At 35.2% G+C, this 16,482-nt stretch overlaps 1 protein-coding gene across 5 annotated transcripts in view; it reads left to right on the plus strand.

The window, feature by feature from the left end:
* The window catches only part of CNKSR2 (connector enhancer of kinase suppressor of Ras 2), a 288,218-nt gene that overhangs the window by 113,196 nt on the left and 158,540 nt on the right, over window positions 1-16,482 (plus strand). For all 5 annotated transcript variants that reach the window (XM_059157335.1, XM_059157332.1, XM_059157333.1 and 2 more), the window contains exon 5: window positions 7,050-7,091. In XM_059157335.1, the coding sequence (XP_059013318.1) occupies window positions 7,050-7,091 (42 nt within the window). The remainder of the gene's footprint in view (window positions 1-7,049; window positions 7,092-16,482) is intronic.

The raw sequence follows: 16,482 nt of genomic DNA on the forward strand, positions 1-16,482 counted from the left end.
TCTGCTTGGCAGGGAGCCTGCTTCCCTGCCCCCCCGCCTGCCTCTCTGCCTACTTGTGATCTCTCTCTGTCTGTCAAGTAAATAAATAAAATCTTTAAAAAAATAAAAACTACTGAATTTCAAGCAGCACAGACATAGAACATAATTATGATAATCCTCTTATCACTATAAGTTTTAACAAATATGTCTCTATAGTACAACTTTCTACCCCTTATTCCTGGCCACACAACTAACCCTTCCTTCCTAGACAATGTAAGCATTCCCAGACAATGTAAGCATTGTCTGAGCTTCTGTCCTCTGCTATCTTCTCACTATACATTTTCTTTTTTAATGAATTTATTGTTGTTTTCTTGGGCCTTTAACTGTCACTTCAGTGTAAATATTCACAGCTCTGGCTTTATTTTACATCCAGTTCAGTTTACTCAGTTGCTTGCTGGACAGCTTTGTATAAAATGTCCTATCTTTCAGCCACCTCTAATTTCACATGCCCAAAATATAATTATTTTATTTTCCCCCAGAGTCTCTCCTAACATTTCTACTCAGCCATCCATCCATTTGCTCAGGTTTGAACCCTGGAGTAATATTTAACTTTCCTCTCCCCATCATCCTCTGTGCCTGATGAATCAGTCACCCAGTTCTTATTCTTGGCTACATGTATGTCAGCCACCTCTCCTCAACTTGCTTTCCACCATCATAAACTCGGTTCAAGATTGGATTACATATTACAAGTTCTATTGAAAGAGCATACCAACTGATCTTGCTACCTCCAGTTTTTTTCCATTCCAAATCCACAATTTCTTCCCCATTGTTTTCATAAAACATATATTTGACCACATACTTCTGATGTTCAGACATCTCTGAGCACTTCCTTGAATCTGAGTAAAGTACACACTCCTCCATCCTCCCCAGAGATGAAATGTCTACTTGGTATATTTAGAAAGATATACAGCTTTATAGAGATTCATTATCTGAAACATGACCTGTAAATTACTCTTGTAACTCAGGGAAAGTAAAACAAAAACAAAAACAAAACAAACAAACAAACAAAAAACCATGAGAAAAGGAACCAGAAGAAATGGCTATTAGAGTTGTTAGCTGGATCACAGAGTTTGGACTCTTCTTCTCCTCCCCTTGCCCGCAGCACACACACTCACCACTTTCATGTTGCTGTTTAACACCAGCCATGGCACTACTCTGACTTTAACCCCTTCCAAAATAAAGTCACAAGAAATTATCAGTTGACCAATTAAAGTGCTATCCTGGTTGAACAGGGCTTCAAAATAGATTGTCACGAAAAATAAAAATTGTATTCCCTTCAAAACAAAATTTCTCCAGCCTAGCATTGGTAGCTCTCTACAGTATGACTTCATGTTATTTTCTAGACTTTCTTTCCTGTTGCATTCATTCTACGTATCTTGTGCCCTAGCCTGGTGTGCTTACTTCTCATCATGCCTTCGTTCATTGTGTTTGCACAAGCTGAAATGTTTGTTCCCTGTGAACCCTCAATTTCCAGATTCAAAAGATAGTTAAGGTCAGTAAAGTACCTCCTCCAGAAAGTCATTCCAGATTAACAAGTTAGGATTTATCTCTTCTTTATGAGATCTTCTGTGAGCATTTGTCATGTACCTTATATTATTATTTGATCAATTTCTCCACTAAAGAATGATGGCCAAGGGCCAAGTTTAATTTATCTTTGATTACCTGATAGTGCCTGACATTGAATTGCACTTACAAGTTGCCCCAGAAACCATTTTTGGTGAATGGAATTGTGACTTGAGTGAATGAATGAGTGAATGAATAAAATAAACACTAACTCATATGAATTAATCACTTAAGCATTGGAGACATTTTGGTACCTTGACAATTGAGTATGTGAAATATTTGGTATGAAGGTGTCATTATTAAAGGTTTGCATAGTTGTATTATTTAAATATTACATGTAAGCAAAACAATATTTTTTAGGGGCACCTGGGTGGCTCAGTCAGTTAAGCATCCGACTCAGTTTTGGCTCAGGTCCTGATCTCAGGGTCAGGAGAGAGAGCCCTGTCTCAGGCTCTGAGCCTGGAGCCTGCTTGATATTCTTTCTCCCTCTTCCTCTGCCCTTCCCCTTTGCATGCGGGTATGCTGTCTTTCAAAAAAACAAAAACAAAAACAAAACAAAACAATAGTTTTATATTATATGTACATGTATACTGTAATATACCAAAAAATATATGAAAACTTAGAGCATTCATAGTTCCAGAGTTCCATGAAATATAATTGTATGCAGCATTAGAAACATAGACTATTTTTCTTTGCTCTCTTTATGTATTCAATGTTAATGAGCTATTCCTATGACTATAATACACAGTTGATGAGAGATAATTACGTTTACTGAACATCATGACCCCAGGATGCTTAAGATGTGTTGACAAAGTAGGGAACATCAGTGATAGCTCTCATAGGATAGAAGGGTTTCTATGTGTGCGGCTCCATATGGCAGTTGCATCACTGTTTCACAAGAACAATAACTGATTATGATCCTGTGTGGGCACATAACTCATCTGTGGAGGATGGTTTCTGTGCATACTTAGCCTTCTCAAAAAGAAAAAATTGATCAAAACTGAAGAAACACTCATTATCTTTATGAATATTGTCTTGTTAGGAATTTGATACATTTAAATGTGCATCACATAGTTTGTAGAAGCATTATATGGAAAGGAATAAAAAAGAAATTGCAAGTGTCATTTTCCATGCACAGTAAGAGACAGAGCATGAGCTACTGAAGAGAATTCCTAGGAGTATATAGCAGCATAGCTCTAAATCCACTTTTAAAAATCTAAATTTAATCCTAACCTAAAAATAAGTAGAACGTCAGAGGTGTACCTTTCTTAGCATGAATAGGTCCTTAAAAATGTGGATTTCTCCATATTCGGTGCTATTTTCTTTTTAAAACTTCGGATATGATTTTTAGGGGGGAAATATTTGGCCCTAAGTTTTAATAAAACCCACACTTGAGAAGCCAATATTTTAAATTCGTGTCTTGATGGAAATAAAATAACTTATTAATAAAAGGAATCCCCTAAGGTAACTATGGCTATTTAAATATTCAGCATAATAAAATGAACTCCTTAACATGATAGCTTAAGTAAATAGAATACAGTCATTTAATTTCTGTTCTTCTCCCTAACATTAAGTAGCAGGCTAATACATACTTTTTTGTATTGTTTTGGTTTGTTTGGCTTTTATTATGCTGTGTCCCAACCTTTGTGAAAGCCTTTGGCTTTCAATAATGAACAGGCCCATCTGGCTGAAAGAAGGCAGAGATAGAAACAAATAGAAGCAGTTATTCAAAGTGATGAGCAGTTGAAGAAAGAAATAAGTTTACTGGGTGGGAAAAAGGAAAAGTCAGTCAATAAATTGGAGAGAATGTGAAACAAAAGCAGATAGTTCCGAGGAGTTGAGAACTGTTTTGAGTGAGCCAGCAGATACTATTTTCAAATCAGTTTATGGTCTTTCAGGTTCTATATATTTGGTCATTTTTGGTTTGATTTGCTTTGGTGTTCTTCTATCACATCTTATCCTATAATATAGATTGTCTTTCAAAATACCATCTTCATCAAAATCATGATGGGGCCCCCCACTCCAGGTCTACCCTGTCCATTTATCTGGGGCTGAACCCAGAAATCTGCATTTTAACCCACTTTGCAAGTGATTCTTACATGTATACAGAGCTAAAATCTGAAAATTATTGCAGTAGCTTAGAAGTGTTTGAAGGTAGTTTTATTGCTTTTGCAGTAGTGCTGCCTTTATTTTCTTTACCTAAAAACCTACTTTTTCCAAGACTCAATTAAAAGTCACCTTTCCTGGGGCACCTGGGTGGCTCAATAGATTAAGCCTCTGCCTTTGGCTCAGGTCATGATCCCTGGGTCCTGGAATCTAACCCCGCATCGAGCTCTCTGCTCAGTGGGAAGCCTGCTTCCTCCTCTCTCTCTGCCTGCCTCTCTGCCTACTTGTAATCTCTGTCAAATAAATAAATAAAATCTTTTTTAAAAAGTCACCTTTCCTGATTTTTTAAGGCAGAGTTAGTTGTTTCCTCCTCTGCTCCCCCAGCTGTATGACCCTGCTTTTATTATAGTAATTGCAAGTGTCCCAAATGTGTTTGTGCGTATTTAAGCTTTAATAAAGCCACATATGTGAATATGCTACAAACATAATGTAAACATCCTTTCAAAATTTAATTATTCCAATTTATTTTATAGTCATTTGGCTTTGTTTGTTTCAGTAATAAGTTTTTAATTTTGATATTTGTGATAGTTTTTTAGATTGGTGGAAAACCTTGTCCACTTCCGTCACCCGATGTATCTCTTTTAGACTTTGTCTTCACTGGCCATGTCAGAATTGTCAAGTATGCATCAGTACTTCATTCTTTGAATAATCTTAAAGCTCAGATTATAGATATAATCCTTCTGGTCACTGAGAATCAGGAGCTGATGAATGTGTTTACAAAGTTTGAAATTTGGCTTGAGCAAGTATATAGCACCATACAGTGGGCACTTAGCATTTTAATGAGAAATATATTGGGATTATAAAATTTTAAATAATTGGCATTTCACATATTGATTTCTATATTTTGTGGCCTTCATGCTTGTGAAGTTATTGAAACTTAAACTTTATGAAGACTTTGGCATTCTACATATTTTAACTTATTTGTGTGAATGCCTATCTCCCTAACTCGTGCTTTTTCTAAGTCAGGGGCCATGTTTAATATATGCAGTATTATATAACTGTTACTGAATATTTTTGGATGTATCTGGTATATATAAAATTAATCAACTGTATTAATATGTATAATAATTAATATGTACTTTACTGTTTCCATCCGTTGTAACTATTATTTTTTTTAGTTTCCTAAATTGCTCTGTCTTTGGCCAGTAAGAGTCACTTAATGTTGACTTCAAAATCCTGCTGAATCCTTCCTAATCAAACCTTATAGAGTTTAATAGCTTCTTCTTATCTGTGTCACAGTACAATCCAAGCTCATCTTTTACATTTCCTGCCCCAGATTTGGAATCCACCATTTTCCTAGAAGGCCCAGGAAATGATATTTGAAAATCACTAACTGAGGAATTTATTCATTATTCAGTTGATTGTATCTTTTCAGTGGGCTACACTAAGCAATACAGACATACGTGTACTACATGATACATCAAGAGACTCTAGGTTCTACTTACCTTCTTGTATATGTATCTACTTTGTCTCATGCTAAAATTACTTAGGATGCCAAAACCGATAGAAAGATAGTAGTATCGCATAACTGTTCAGTTGCTTCATTCTATAAAACACAGTAGTTTCAGCAAAACAGTAAAGATTGAAAACATTACTACCAACAAACAATATGATTACTGACAATAGTATAAGATTTTATTTACCAGTTCTTTTTGTTATGTTACACTAGAGATGTGCAAGTAAAGTATGATATTTTGAAGACCTTGAAATAGTTATTCTCTGTGTGATTATTGTATCACTCGCAGGATATCCATTTAGATCATATTTGCTTTTTTCCTTGAGGAGAATCCCTTTGAAGTTTGAACATTTAATCATATTCTCTGATTCGGGGAAGGTAGGTAAATAATCAAACTTGCATCCATTATAGCTGAAGCAAGTTGTACAGGCAGCTTGGGGAAACTGGGCAACTTTCCAACTTTTCCCAAATCATCTCTTACCAGTGTAATTGTGTTTGAAATTAATTCTGTAAAATTGGACTCTTCCAAATTCAGATGTAAGTACAGTGTACTTTCCCAGTATAAATACTTTATTTATACCTTGTCTCCCCTGTACACATAATTCATACTTAATTTATAGAGACACAAATATGGCTAAATTCGTAACTGACTTCTTCATCAGCACAGAAGCCCTTCAGTACGGCAAGGCCCAGTCCTTAAGTTTTTCTATTAATTTGTGAAATAAATCACCTAAATTTAACTCTAAAACTTTTGCCCCTGATAAGAATACATAATATTTTTGACAAGTTATTTTGGTGAAACAGCATTATCAAAATCTATGTTCAACAAGATCCATTTTTTAAAAAATTAAATTCAGGGCAAAAAATGAAATGGGCTGTCATTCTTTAAAATATACAGTGCTGTGAAACATGGTTATTCTTTCAAAATTAGATGGTCAAATAGTAATTAGTTAACTTTATATTTTAAAGTAAAGGTAATTAGTTTAAATTTTTAAAATAAAGACATAGAACAACAATAATTCATGGTTAAAATGTATTTATCACTTACTGTATGCCAGATACTATGCTAAGCTATTTATCCATTTTCTCATTTATTCCTCACAATACCCTTATTGGGTTCCTACTAATATCATTCCCATTTTATAAATTTCATAAGAAAAATGAGACATAGAAACAAAGTTTCTAAGCAAAGGTCACTTTGCTGTATTTCTGCTCATTATAAATCTAGCAACTGCAGGTAAAAAGACAATGGTGATTTTTAAAAATAATTATTTATAATTTCAAAGATTCAAATTTAAGTTAAAAACTATGAACTTGATATTTATTAGTAGTGTGTATCAATTTTAAATGCATAGTGTAAAGGATATTTGATAGCCTACAACAGTTGAAAATATAAAAGCATTTTTGGAACTAAGACTATTGAAATAAATGTTAATGTTTTTTGTAATGTTCCAATCTATAAAAAACTAGTATTTGAAATATTGGGAATACTTCAACAAAAAGTATCACACATAAAAATTTAGACAGAGAATGTTACAGTATTTTTTAATATTTGATTTTATTTCTGTTTAATGTAATTATTCTCTATGATATGTGTTTAAAATTAGAAAATATAGTTTAACAAAAATATCTCTGTAACTGACCATCAGAGCTAACTACTATGAATATTTTAATATATGGCATTCTGGATTTTTTTTATTCTTATTGTTGTTTTTGCTTGAATTATCAAGACTTTTTCAAATTGTAGTAAATTTCCTAAGAAAGTATTTTAAAAGGCATGTCTGATTTTTTTAAACTAATGAATATGTTTCTTTTTATTTTGAAGGACTGTACTGTGTATGAAACAGAGAATAAAATTCTTCATGTGGTAAGTATGTTTGGATTTATTTTCATCTTCATTAGAAAATACTTCTTTAACTAGTAATTAAATAAAAAGGTATAGCCTGTAAAAATGAGCTCTGCTTATCTCTAGAAAAAGTACAAAAGAATATAAAAAGTATAAAAGAACAGGTTAAATTAGTCACAACCATTCTTTTGTATCTGAATAGGAAAATATGATAAAATGTGATACAAATTTTAAGATTGTAGTATGTAGCAAGGTTGGAATATAATGAAAAAAACTAAAAAAAGAGAATTTGAGATCAGAAATTTTTTGTGACAAAAAAAGAGAAAAGTATTTGGTTGTGGAATGGGGTAAACAACCTGTCGTTTGGATGAAATACTTAATAGAATAATCAATCTGCCTTTGATAAGATTCTATACTCAGCAAAGAACCTTCCAAAGTTTAATTTGTTAATATTTATTTAATCAATTAATGACTTCGCAGATGTTTTATTACTAGAAATGGAATGTGAGTACATTAAACTTTATAGAAAGGTATTTCCTTTCTTGTTAATGAACAATTTGCTACTTTTCTTTATAAATCTATAATTTGGCTGATGCTCGTATCAGTCCTGATAACTTCTTAACCTCTGTTAGAAATAAGTGACAACATAAGTAACCCTGAAGAAGTTTAGAAGTGAATGCAATTTCACATTCCAGCTAGTGAGAATTTAAAGAATTTAAAGAATTTAAAGATCCCGTCTGATGATGATTGAGACTGTGGGTGGCATTAACCAATCAGATCAGCTTGGAAAGCACTTGTATTTCCTTCTTTTTTTTTTTTTTTTTTTTTTTTTTTTTTGGAGTTCTCCTATTCTTTTATTTTATTAACATTTTTAAAGTTTTTATTTAAATTCCATTTAGTTACCATGCAGTGTGATACTAGTTCCAGGCGTACAATATAGTGATTCAACGCTCCCTGGTGCTCATCACAAGTGATCTCCTTAATCACTATCACCTGTTTCACCCACCCTTCCACCCACCTCCCCTCTGGTAACCATCACATTGCTCTCTGTAGTTAAGAATCTGCCTCTCTCACCCCCCCCCTTTGCTCGTTTGTTCAGTTTCTTAAATTCCACATATGGTGAAATCATGTGGTATTTGTCTATTTCCACTTCTCCCTTCCTGGCCTTTTAATGTGCTGGCTTTCAGTAGAAGGTTATATACTTGTGTGTTACTTCTCACAGTAAGACTCTTTTCAAAAAATAATAAAATAATATTGAGTTATTCCAACCACTTGGCATATGATGCTGGAATACTTTCTTTAAAACAAAATATTTAAAAAGTCTCTTTCCAAATTTTCTGTAGGGTAAAGGAAATCACATTAAGTCTAAAGTACTATCTGAACTCTAATTCTAACATTTTGTATATCCATGACCTTAGTCAAGTGTTTGAACTTTCTTTGAAATTTTTTAAGGTAAATTTTAACAATTAAAAAAAAAATTATTGCTATAATTGACACATAACATTATATTAGTTTCAGGTATATGACATAATGATTTGATATTTGTAGGAGACTTTGTTCTTAATATATAAAATGAGAATATTAGTATCTGCTAAGTACAATCATATGTAATCTCATGACCTTCTTTCCAGTATTTATGTTTCTATTTTCCCTTTTTCTTTTTTATGTGCACCACAAAATAAAAACCTGAGTTTTCATATAACTTGTTTAGAATCAAATTGTGACTGAATTTGAATGTTCTCTTTGTTACTATAATAGTTGAGTAAGAGTACTCATATAAATGAGTAGAGACTACAGTAGCTTGAGATATGCACTAGAACATCATCTGTCTCAGCCCAAACCCAATCCCTATATCTTTATTTTGCCTGGAGGGTAGGGAAGGCAATTATGAAGAGGAAGGAGAACTTCTCACTTACGAAAACCTTCTATATCCTAGGAGTTCCATAGACAATATAAGCATCAGAGTACTCTTCAGCACCTGGACAAATTGACATAACTCAGAAAAGTTATGAGGTGTGTCTTTTCTTGAGACAGATTTTTATTTAAGGAGGAGTAAAGAAAAAGAATGGGAAAGAGAAGAAGTATCTTCTCATATATCAGAAGAAAATCCTTCCCCATGCAATAAGTTTATTAAGAACATCTATTTAATGATCTCAGTAAGAATCAGAAGAACATTGTTTGCATTAAGACAGAATACCACGATAAGCTGAGCACAAAATGAACTTTAAAAAAAACAGTCTTTAAAAATAAGAACATGGAAATAGAAATTAAACCATGCTGATAGCTATAAAAACATGCTGGTTATTCCAGAAAATTGAAACAATGAGACACAAAATAAACTTTATTGACCCTCAGATTTTTAGTAAATTCATAAAAAGACAAAACATGAGAGAAGATAATGGCCATAGAAGATAGGTTATGGCTAATGCCCCCTCAACTAATTATTAGTTTCTAAAGAAGAAAACAATAGAAAATAATTAAGGATATAATAGAAAAATTTAGGAATAGAAACTGGGAAAATTGAAATTTTCAACAAAGTCAGAAAATGAATTGGAAAAATAACAGCTTCAAGATATTTTCTGGTAACATTTTACAGTTTTATGGCAAGAAGCAACTCTGTTCATTTAGCCACGGGAAGGGACACATGAGAGGTTTTGACTTCAAAGAAACAGAAAATATATTGCATTTGGATGTGTACTGTAAAACCATAACTGCCAGAAGACAATGAAACAAAATCCATAAATCTTTTAAGAAATGTTAATATCTAAATTATCATTCATGTGTGAAAGCAACAAAAAAATATTTTTGGATCAGCAAGATCACTAACATACCTTTTTGAAAAATATATTTGAGTAATTTTACCAAATAAATGAAGCTGAAGTTTCTAATTCCAGAGTAGGAAACTTGTAGTAGCAAAAAAGACTGGAGTGAACAACAAAATCAGATGCCATTCATGCTGCTGTAACAAAAATACCCTAGCCTGGGGGGCTTAACCAACAAACATTTCTTACACTTCTAGAGGCTGGGCAGTCCAACATAAGGACACCTGCAGATTCGGTGTCTAGTGAGGGCCTGTTCCCTGGTTCGTAGAGGGTCTTCACATACTGGAAGGGGTGAGACCCTCTGGGGTCTCTCTTTTTTTTAAAGGATAAGGATACATTTTATGGAATATGCAGTACATTAGAATGCAATGTGCATTACAGGCAATGAAATTGGACCATTCCCTTACACCACACACAAAGATAAACTCAAAATGGATGAAAGACCTCAATGTGAGACAGAATCCATCAGAATCCTAGAGGAGAACATAGGCAGTAACCTCTTGGGGTCTCTTTTATAAGGACACTAATCCAATCCAATTTAAGAGGGCTCAGCCCTTATGACCTAGTCACCTCTCAATAATTCCACTCCCCAAAACCATCATATTTGATCTCAACATAAGAATTTAGAGGGAGGCATAAACATTGAGTCTATAACACTGAGGAATTAAAAAAAATATATGTGAGTGCTATTTTTTAAATGAAGTTTATTAAATAAATCAAATAAGTATCATTGGATAAATCAGAAAGATAATGCAAATATCAATGGATTTATTTATTTATTTGGGTCCTTTCTCTTTTCTTTTTGATAAGTCGGGCCAGGGGTTTATCAATTTTATTAATTCTTTCAAAGAACCAGCTCCTAGTTTCGTTGATTTGTTCTATTGTTTTTTTGGTTTCTATTTCATTGATTTCTGCTCTGATCTTTATGATTTCTCTTCTCCTGCTGGGCTTAGGGTTTCTTTCTTGTTCTTTCTCCAGCTCCTTTAGGTGTAGGGTTAGGTTGTGTACCTGAGACCTTTCTTGTTTCTTGAGAAAGGCTTGTACCGCTATATATTTTCCTCTCAGGACTGCCTTTGTTGTGTCCCACAGATTTTGAACCGTTGTATTTTCATTATCATTTGTTTCCATGATTTTTTTCAATTCTTCTTTAATTTCCCGGTTGACCCATTCATTCTTTAGAAGGATACTGTTTAGTCTCCATGTATTTGGGTTCTTTCCAAACTTCCTTTTGTGGTTGAGTTCTAGCTTTAGAGCATTGTGGTCTGAAAATATGCAGGGAATGATCCCAATCTTTTGATACCGGTTGAGTCCTGATTTAGGACCGAGGATGTGATCTATTCTGGAGAATGTTCCATGTGCACTAGAGAAGAATGTGTATTCTGTTGCTTTGGGATGAAATATTCTGAATATATCTGTGATGTCCATCTGGTCCAGTGTGTCATTTAAGGCCTTTATTTCCTTGCTGATCTTTTGCTTGGATGACCTGTCCATTTCAGTGAGGGGAGTGTTAAAGTCCCCTACTATTATTGTGTTGTTGTTGATGTGTTTCTTTGATTTTGTTATTAATTGGTTTATATAGTTGGCTGCTCCCACATTGGGGGCATAGATATTTAAAATTGTTAAATCTTCTTGTTGGACAGACCCTTTGAGTATGATATAGTGTCCTTCCTCATCTCTTATTATAGTCTTTGGCTTAAAATCTAATTGATCTGATATAAGGATTGCCACTCCTGCTTTCTTCTGATGTCCATTAGCATGGTAAATTCTTTTCCACCCCCTCACTTTAAATCTGGAGGTGTCTTCGGGCTTAAAATGTGTTTCTTGGAGGCAACATATAGATGGGTTTTGTTTTTTTATCCATTCTGATACCCTGTGTCTTTTGACAGGGGCATTTAGCCCATTCACATTCAGGGTAACTATTGAGAGATATGAATTTCGTGCCATTGTATTGCCTGTAAGGTGACTGTTACTGTATATGGTCTCTGTTCCTTTCTGATCTACCACTTGTAGGCTCTCTCTTTGCTTAGAGGACCCCTTTCAATATTTCCTGTAGAGCTGGTTTGGTATTTGCAAATTCTTTCAGTTGTTGTTTGTCCTGGAAGCTTTTAATCTCTCCTTCTATTTTCAATGATAGCCTAGCTGGATATAGTATTCTTGGCTGCATGTTTTTCTCGTTTAGTGCTCTGAAAATATCATGCCAGCTCTTTCTGGCCTGCCAGGTCTCTGTGGATAAGTCAGCTGCCAATCTAATATTTTTACCATTGTATGTTACAGACTTCTTTTCCCGGGCTGCTTTCAGGATTTTCTCTTTGTCATTGAGACTTGTAAATTTTACTATTAGGTGACGGGGTGTGGGCCTATTCTTATTGATTTTGAGGGGCATTCTCTGAACCTCCTGAATTTTGATGCTCGTTCCCTTTGCCATATTGGGGAAATTCTCCCCAATAATTCTCTCCAGTATACCTTCTGCTCCCCTCTCACTTTCTTCTTCTTCTGGAATCCCAATTATTCTAATGTTGTTTCGTCTTATGGTGTCACTTATCTCTCGAATTCTCCCCTCGTGGTCCAGTAGCTGTTTGTCCCTCTTTTGCTCAGCTTCTTTATTCTCTGTCATTTGGTCTTCTATATCACTAATTCTTTCTTCTGCCTCATTTATCCTAGCAGTTAGAGCCTCCATTTTTGATTGCACCTCATTAATAGCTTTTTTGATTTCACCTTGGTTAGATTTTAGTTCTTTTATTTCTCCAGAAAGGCCTTTTATATCTCTCGAGAGGGTTTCTCTCATATCTTCCATGCCTTTTTCGAGCCCGGCTAGAACCTTGAGAATTGTCATTCTGAACTCTAGATCTGACATATTACCGATGTCTGTATTGATTAGGTCCCTAGCCTTCGGTACTGCCTCTTGTTCTTTTTTTTGTGTTGAATTTTTCCGTCTTGTCATTTTGTCCAGATAAGAGTAAATGAAGGGGCAAGTAAAATACTAAAAGGGTGGCAACAACCCCAGGAAAATATGCTTTAACCAAATTAGAAGAGATCCAAAATCGTGAGTGGGGAGAAAGGGGATAAAAAGAGGTTCAAAAAGGAAGAAAGAAAAAAGAAAAAAAAAGAAAAAAAAAAAAAGTAAAGAAAAGAATATTTTTAAAGAAAGAAAACACCTAAGAAAAATGTAAAAAATATATATATATATATTAGATAAACTAGTAAAAAATCGTTAAAAAAGAAAAAGGTAACAGTTAAAAAAAAATTTTACCCGAAGGCGAGAAAAAAAAAATGAAAAAGAAAAAATTAAATTAACTGCAAGACTAAAAAAAAAATCACAGGAAAAAAGCCATGAGTTCCGTGCTTGGCTTTCTCCTCCTCTGGAATTCTGCTGCTCTCCTTGGTATTGAAACCGCACTCCTTGGTAGGTGAACTTGGTCTCGGCTGGATTTCTTGTTGATCTTCTTGGGGAGGGGCCTGTTGTAGTGATTCTCAAGTGTCTTTGCCCCAGGCGGAATTGCACCGCCCTTATCAGGGGCCAGGGTGAGTAATTGCTCGGGTTTGCTTTCAGGAGCTTTTGTTCCCTGAGCGCTTTCCGTAGAGTTCCGGAGGACGGGGAATACAAATGGCGGCCTCGTGGTCTCCGGCTCGGAGGAGCCGAGAGCCCAGGGCCCCACTCCTCAGTGCGCCCTCAGAGAACAGTGCCCAGTTACTCCCGTCTGCCTGACCTCCGGCCGCGCTCCGAGCTCACCGAGCCTGCGACCGGTTCAAGGTAACACGGAGCTGCGAGCTTACTGTCGGCTCTGTCTCTGTAGCTGGCTTTCCCGTTCCAATACCCGCAAGCTCTGCGACACTCAGACACCCCCGATCCTTCTGTGACCCTGCGGGACCTGAGGCCACGCTGACCCCGCGTGGGCTTCGCCCCGGTTTAGCCTCTGGAGCGATGTCCCTCAGCGGAACAGACTTTTAAAAGTCCTGATTTTGTGCGCGGTTGCTCCGCCGCTTGCCGGGAGCCGGCCCCTCCCCCCGGGGTCTATCTTCCCATCGCTTTGGATTCACTTCTCCGCCGGTCCTACCTTTCAGAAAGTGGTTGTTTTTCTGTTTCCAGAATTGCTGTTCTTCTTCTCTTCGATCTGCCGATGGATTTTCAGGTGTTTGCAATCTTTAGATAAGCTATCTAGCTGATCTCCGGCTAGCTGAAGCAGTCTCAGCTTGCTACTTCTCCGCCATCTTGACTCCTCTCTCAATGGATTTATTTAGTTCTTAAAGAGACAAGCTCCACATCCCTAGATTAAATCACAAAGGCTCCCATTACTTTCCAGTGGCGGTTTTCCTCAGTAAACATGGAATCCCTGTAAACAACAATGAAATACTCTTTTTAACGTATCAATTCATAAACACAAATACACACACAAAAAAAACACTAAAAATATTCCAATGCTGGTGAAAATCTAATGAAATTAAAATGGACATACCTTACTGCTAGGCATGTACATTCATTAAGCCTTTTTTAAGTTGTAGGCAATTTTAAGGCTCAGAAACATTAATACTGATATTTATATAGTATTTACAGTATGCCTCAGGCACTATTTCAAGTACTGTATATAAACTACCCATTTGGTCCTCATAACAGCCTTATGAGATAGGTTTTATTACTATCTTCTTTATGTTATAGATGAGGAAATGTGAAACACAGGATGGTTAGTTGACTTTCCTGAAGTGACACAGTTGGAAAGGATTTAAGACAGTTTTTAACACGGGCAGTTTGGCTCCAGAGTGTATTCCTAAACTGTCTTGGGAATCTTGTCTAAAAGCAAATTATAAAACACAGTAAGATTTTTTATAGCAAGAATTTAGAGCATTACTTATAATAGTAAAAAATAGGAAATAATAGGGCAATGCATCAGTAAATTATGGTGCAATTACAAGATGAAATATTTAGTATTCATAGTTACTATTTGAAATTATATCTGAATATATAATTTATGAATAAATTACATTTTTGAATATACCTAAAATATTTATGTTCAAGTGCTCAAGGAAAGATTCTAAATAATAATGTTAATTAAAGACCAGATTAAAAGCATTATAAACGTGTCATCATTGTTGAAAATTTTAAAAGAAAATATTCTATGTTAATATTTATTGTGTCTTCTTAGTAAGATAATAGCTAAATTTTAATGTTTTTAAATATTTTCCCAATTTTCGGTTAGTTTGCCTTGCTTTTTTTTATTTAAAAAATTTTTTAAATATTTTTATTCATTTGAGAGAGAGAGAGAGAGAAAGCACAAACAGGGGGAGGGACGAAGGGAGAAGGAACAGGGAACACCATATGAGGCCCAATTCCGAGACCCTGGGATCATGACCTGAGCCGAAGGCAAATGTCTAACCGACTGAGCCACCCAGGTGACCCAGTTTGCATTGCTTTTATAATGAAAAGTCTTACAAGTATGTATTCTATTAGATTCATAATACTGATGGCTTTCAATGGATAATTTTATGGTACATGTGTTAGATTTCCTGATGCTCACTGTTCTTGTCTTTAAAACAGGCATTTTTTATGCTTAAAATTCTAAAGTAGTAAACTCTGAAGACCAAAAAGTTGAGTGGAAAAGGGGGTTGGTTGATTGGTTGGTTGGTTGCAGTGGTAGACAAAGATGTCTGTTAATATGAAACATGAGAATGAATAAAAGGAAACCGGACAACTTGGGTTTCCTTGGAATTCGTCAGTAAGTAATGGAAGTGACCACACAGTGCAGCCATAAAGGACAAAAAGAAAATGCAGATGATTAGTGCACTATACATCTGAGTGATTGCTGACTGCTGGTAAGCAGTAAGGTATTTCCCCTCTATTGACTTGATATTTCCTTTTGGCCCTAATTACACTTCCCCTGATAGGTTGGAGCACATCTGTTTCTGCTCTGCACAGATGCTGGTTTTATACATAGTAAATCAGTTACAGGGAATCTGGAGTTTTCTTGTGTTTCATATTCTACTTTCTTCTCACTCCCACCTTTCAGTAAGTCTTTGAAGGTGAGGAGAGAAGCACTCCTGACAAGCCATTTGAGACCTTGTGCTTCAGCAGACTTCAACTGTGCTTATCACAGCCCTTCTGTTCTCGTTGGTGAGACTACGACACTGGTCAGGCATGATCATGAAAGTCACATTGTTTAAATCAGATTGTGCTGAGCTCAAATACTCCTTTTACATTGACCAACAGTGTGGTCTTCTCTATGGCACTTGCTTTGTACTGGCATTTTATCCCCATTGCTTTCATAAAAATAACAGGAGGACTAAAGACAATGAATGCCTATTATTTTAGTGTTAAGATTATCTATTTGTTATATAGTACTTTACAGTTTATAGAAAGGACATTCTCGTAAATGCTCTCTTACTTTTCTCTTCTCCCTCCAAGCTATTCTTTGCCTTCACTAATTTAGGTTTGATCATGAATTAGGCTGATTTTGATATGTTGACTATTTGTTTTATTTCAAAAACATTCGTGTAATTTTTCCTATACTTAAATGTAGGAGTTCTTTACTCCTAAACTCCAGCTAGGCTGAGAGTATTGTGACTTCTCTGCTATCTAGACTAGAAATGGCTAAAACTAC

Source organism: Mustela lutreola, chromosome X (genome assembly GCF_030435805.1).
Source record: "Mustela lutreola isolate mMusLut2 chromosome X, mMusLut2.pri, whole genome shotgun sequence".
Lineage (NCBI taxonomy): Eukaryota > Metazoa > Chordata > Mammalia > Carnivora > Mustelidae > Mustela > Mustela lutreola.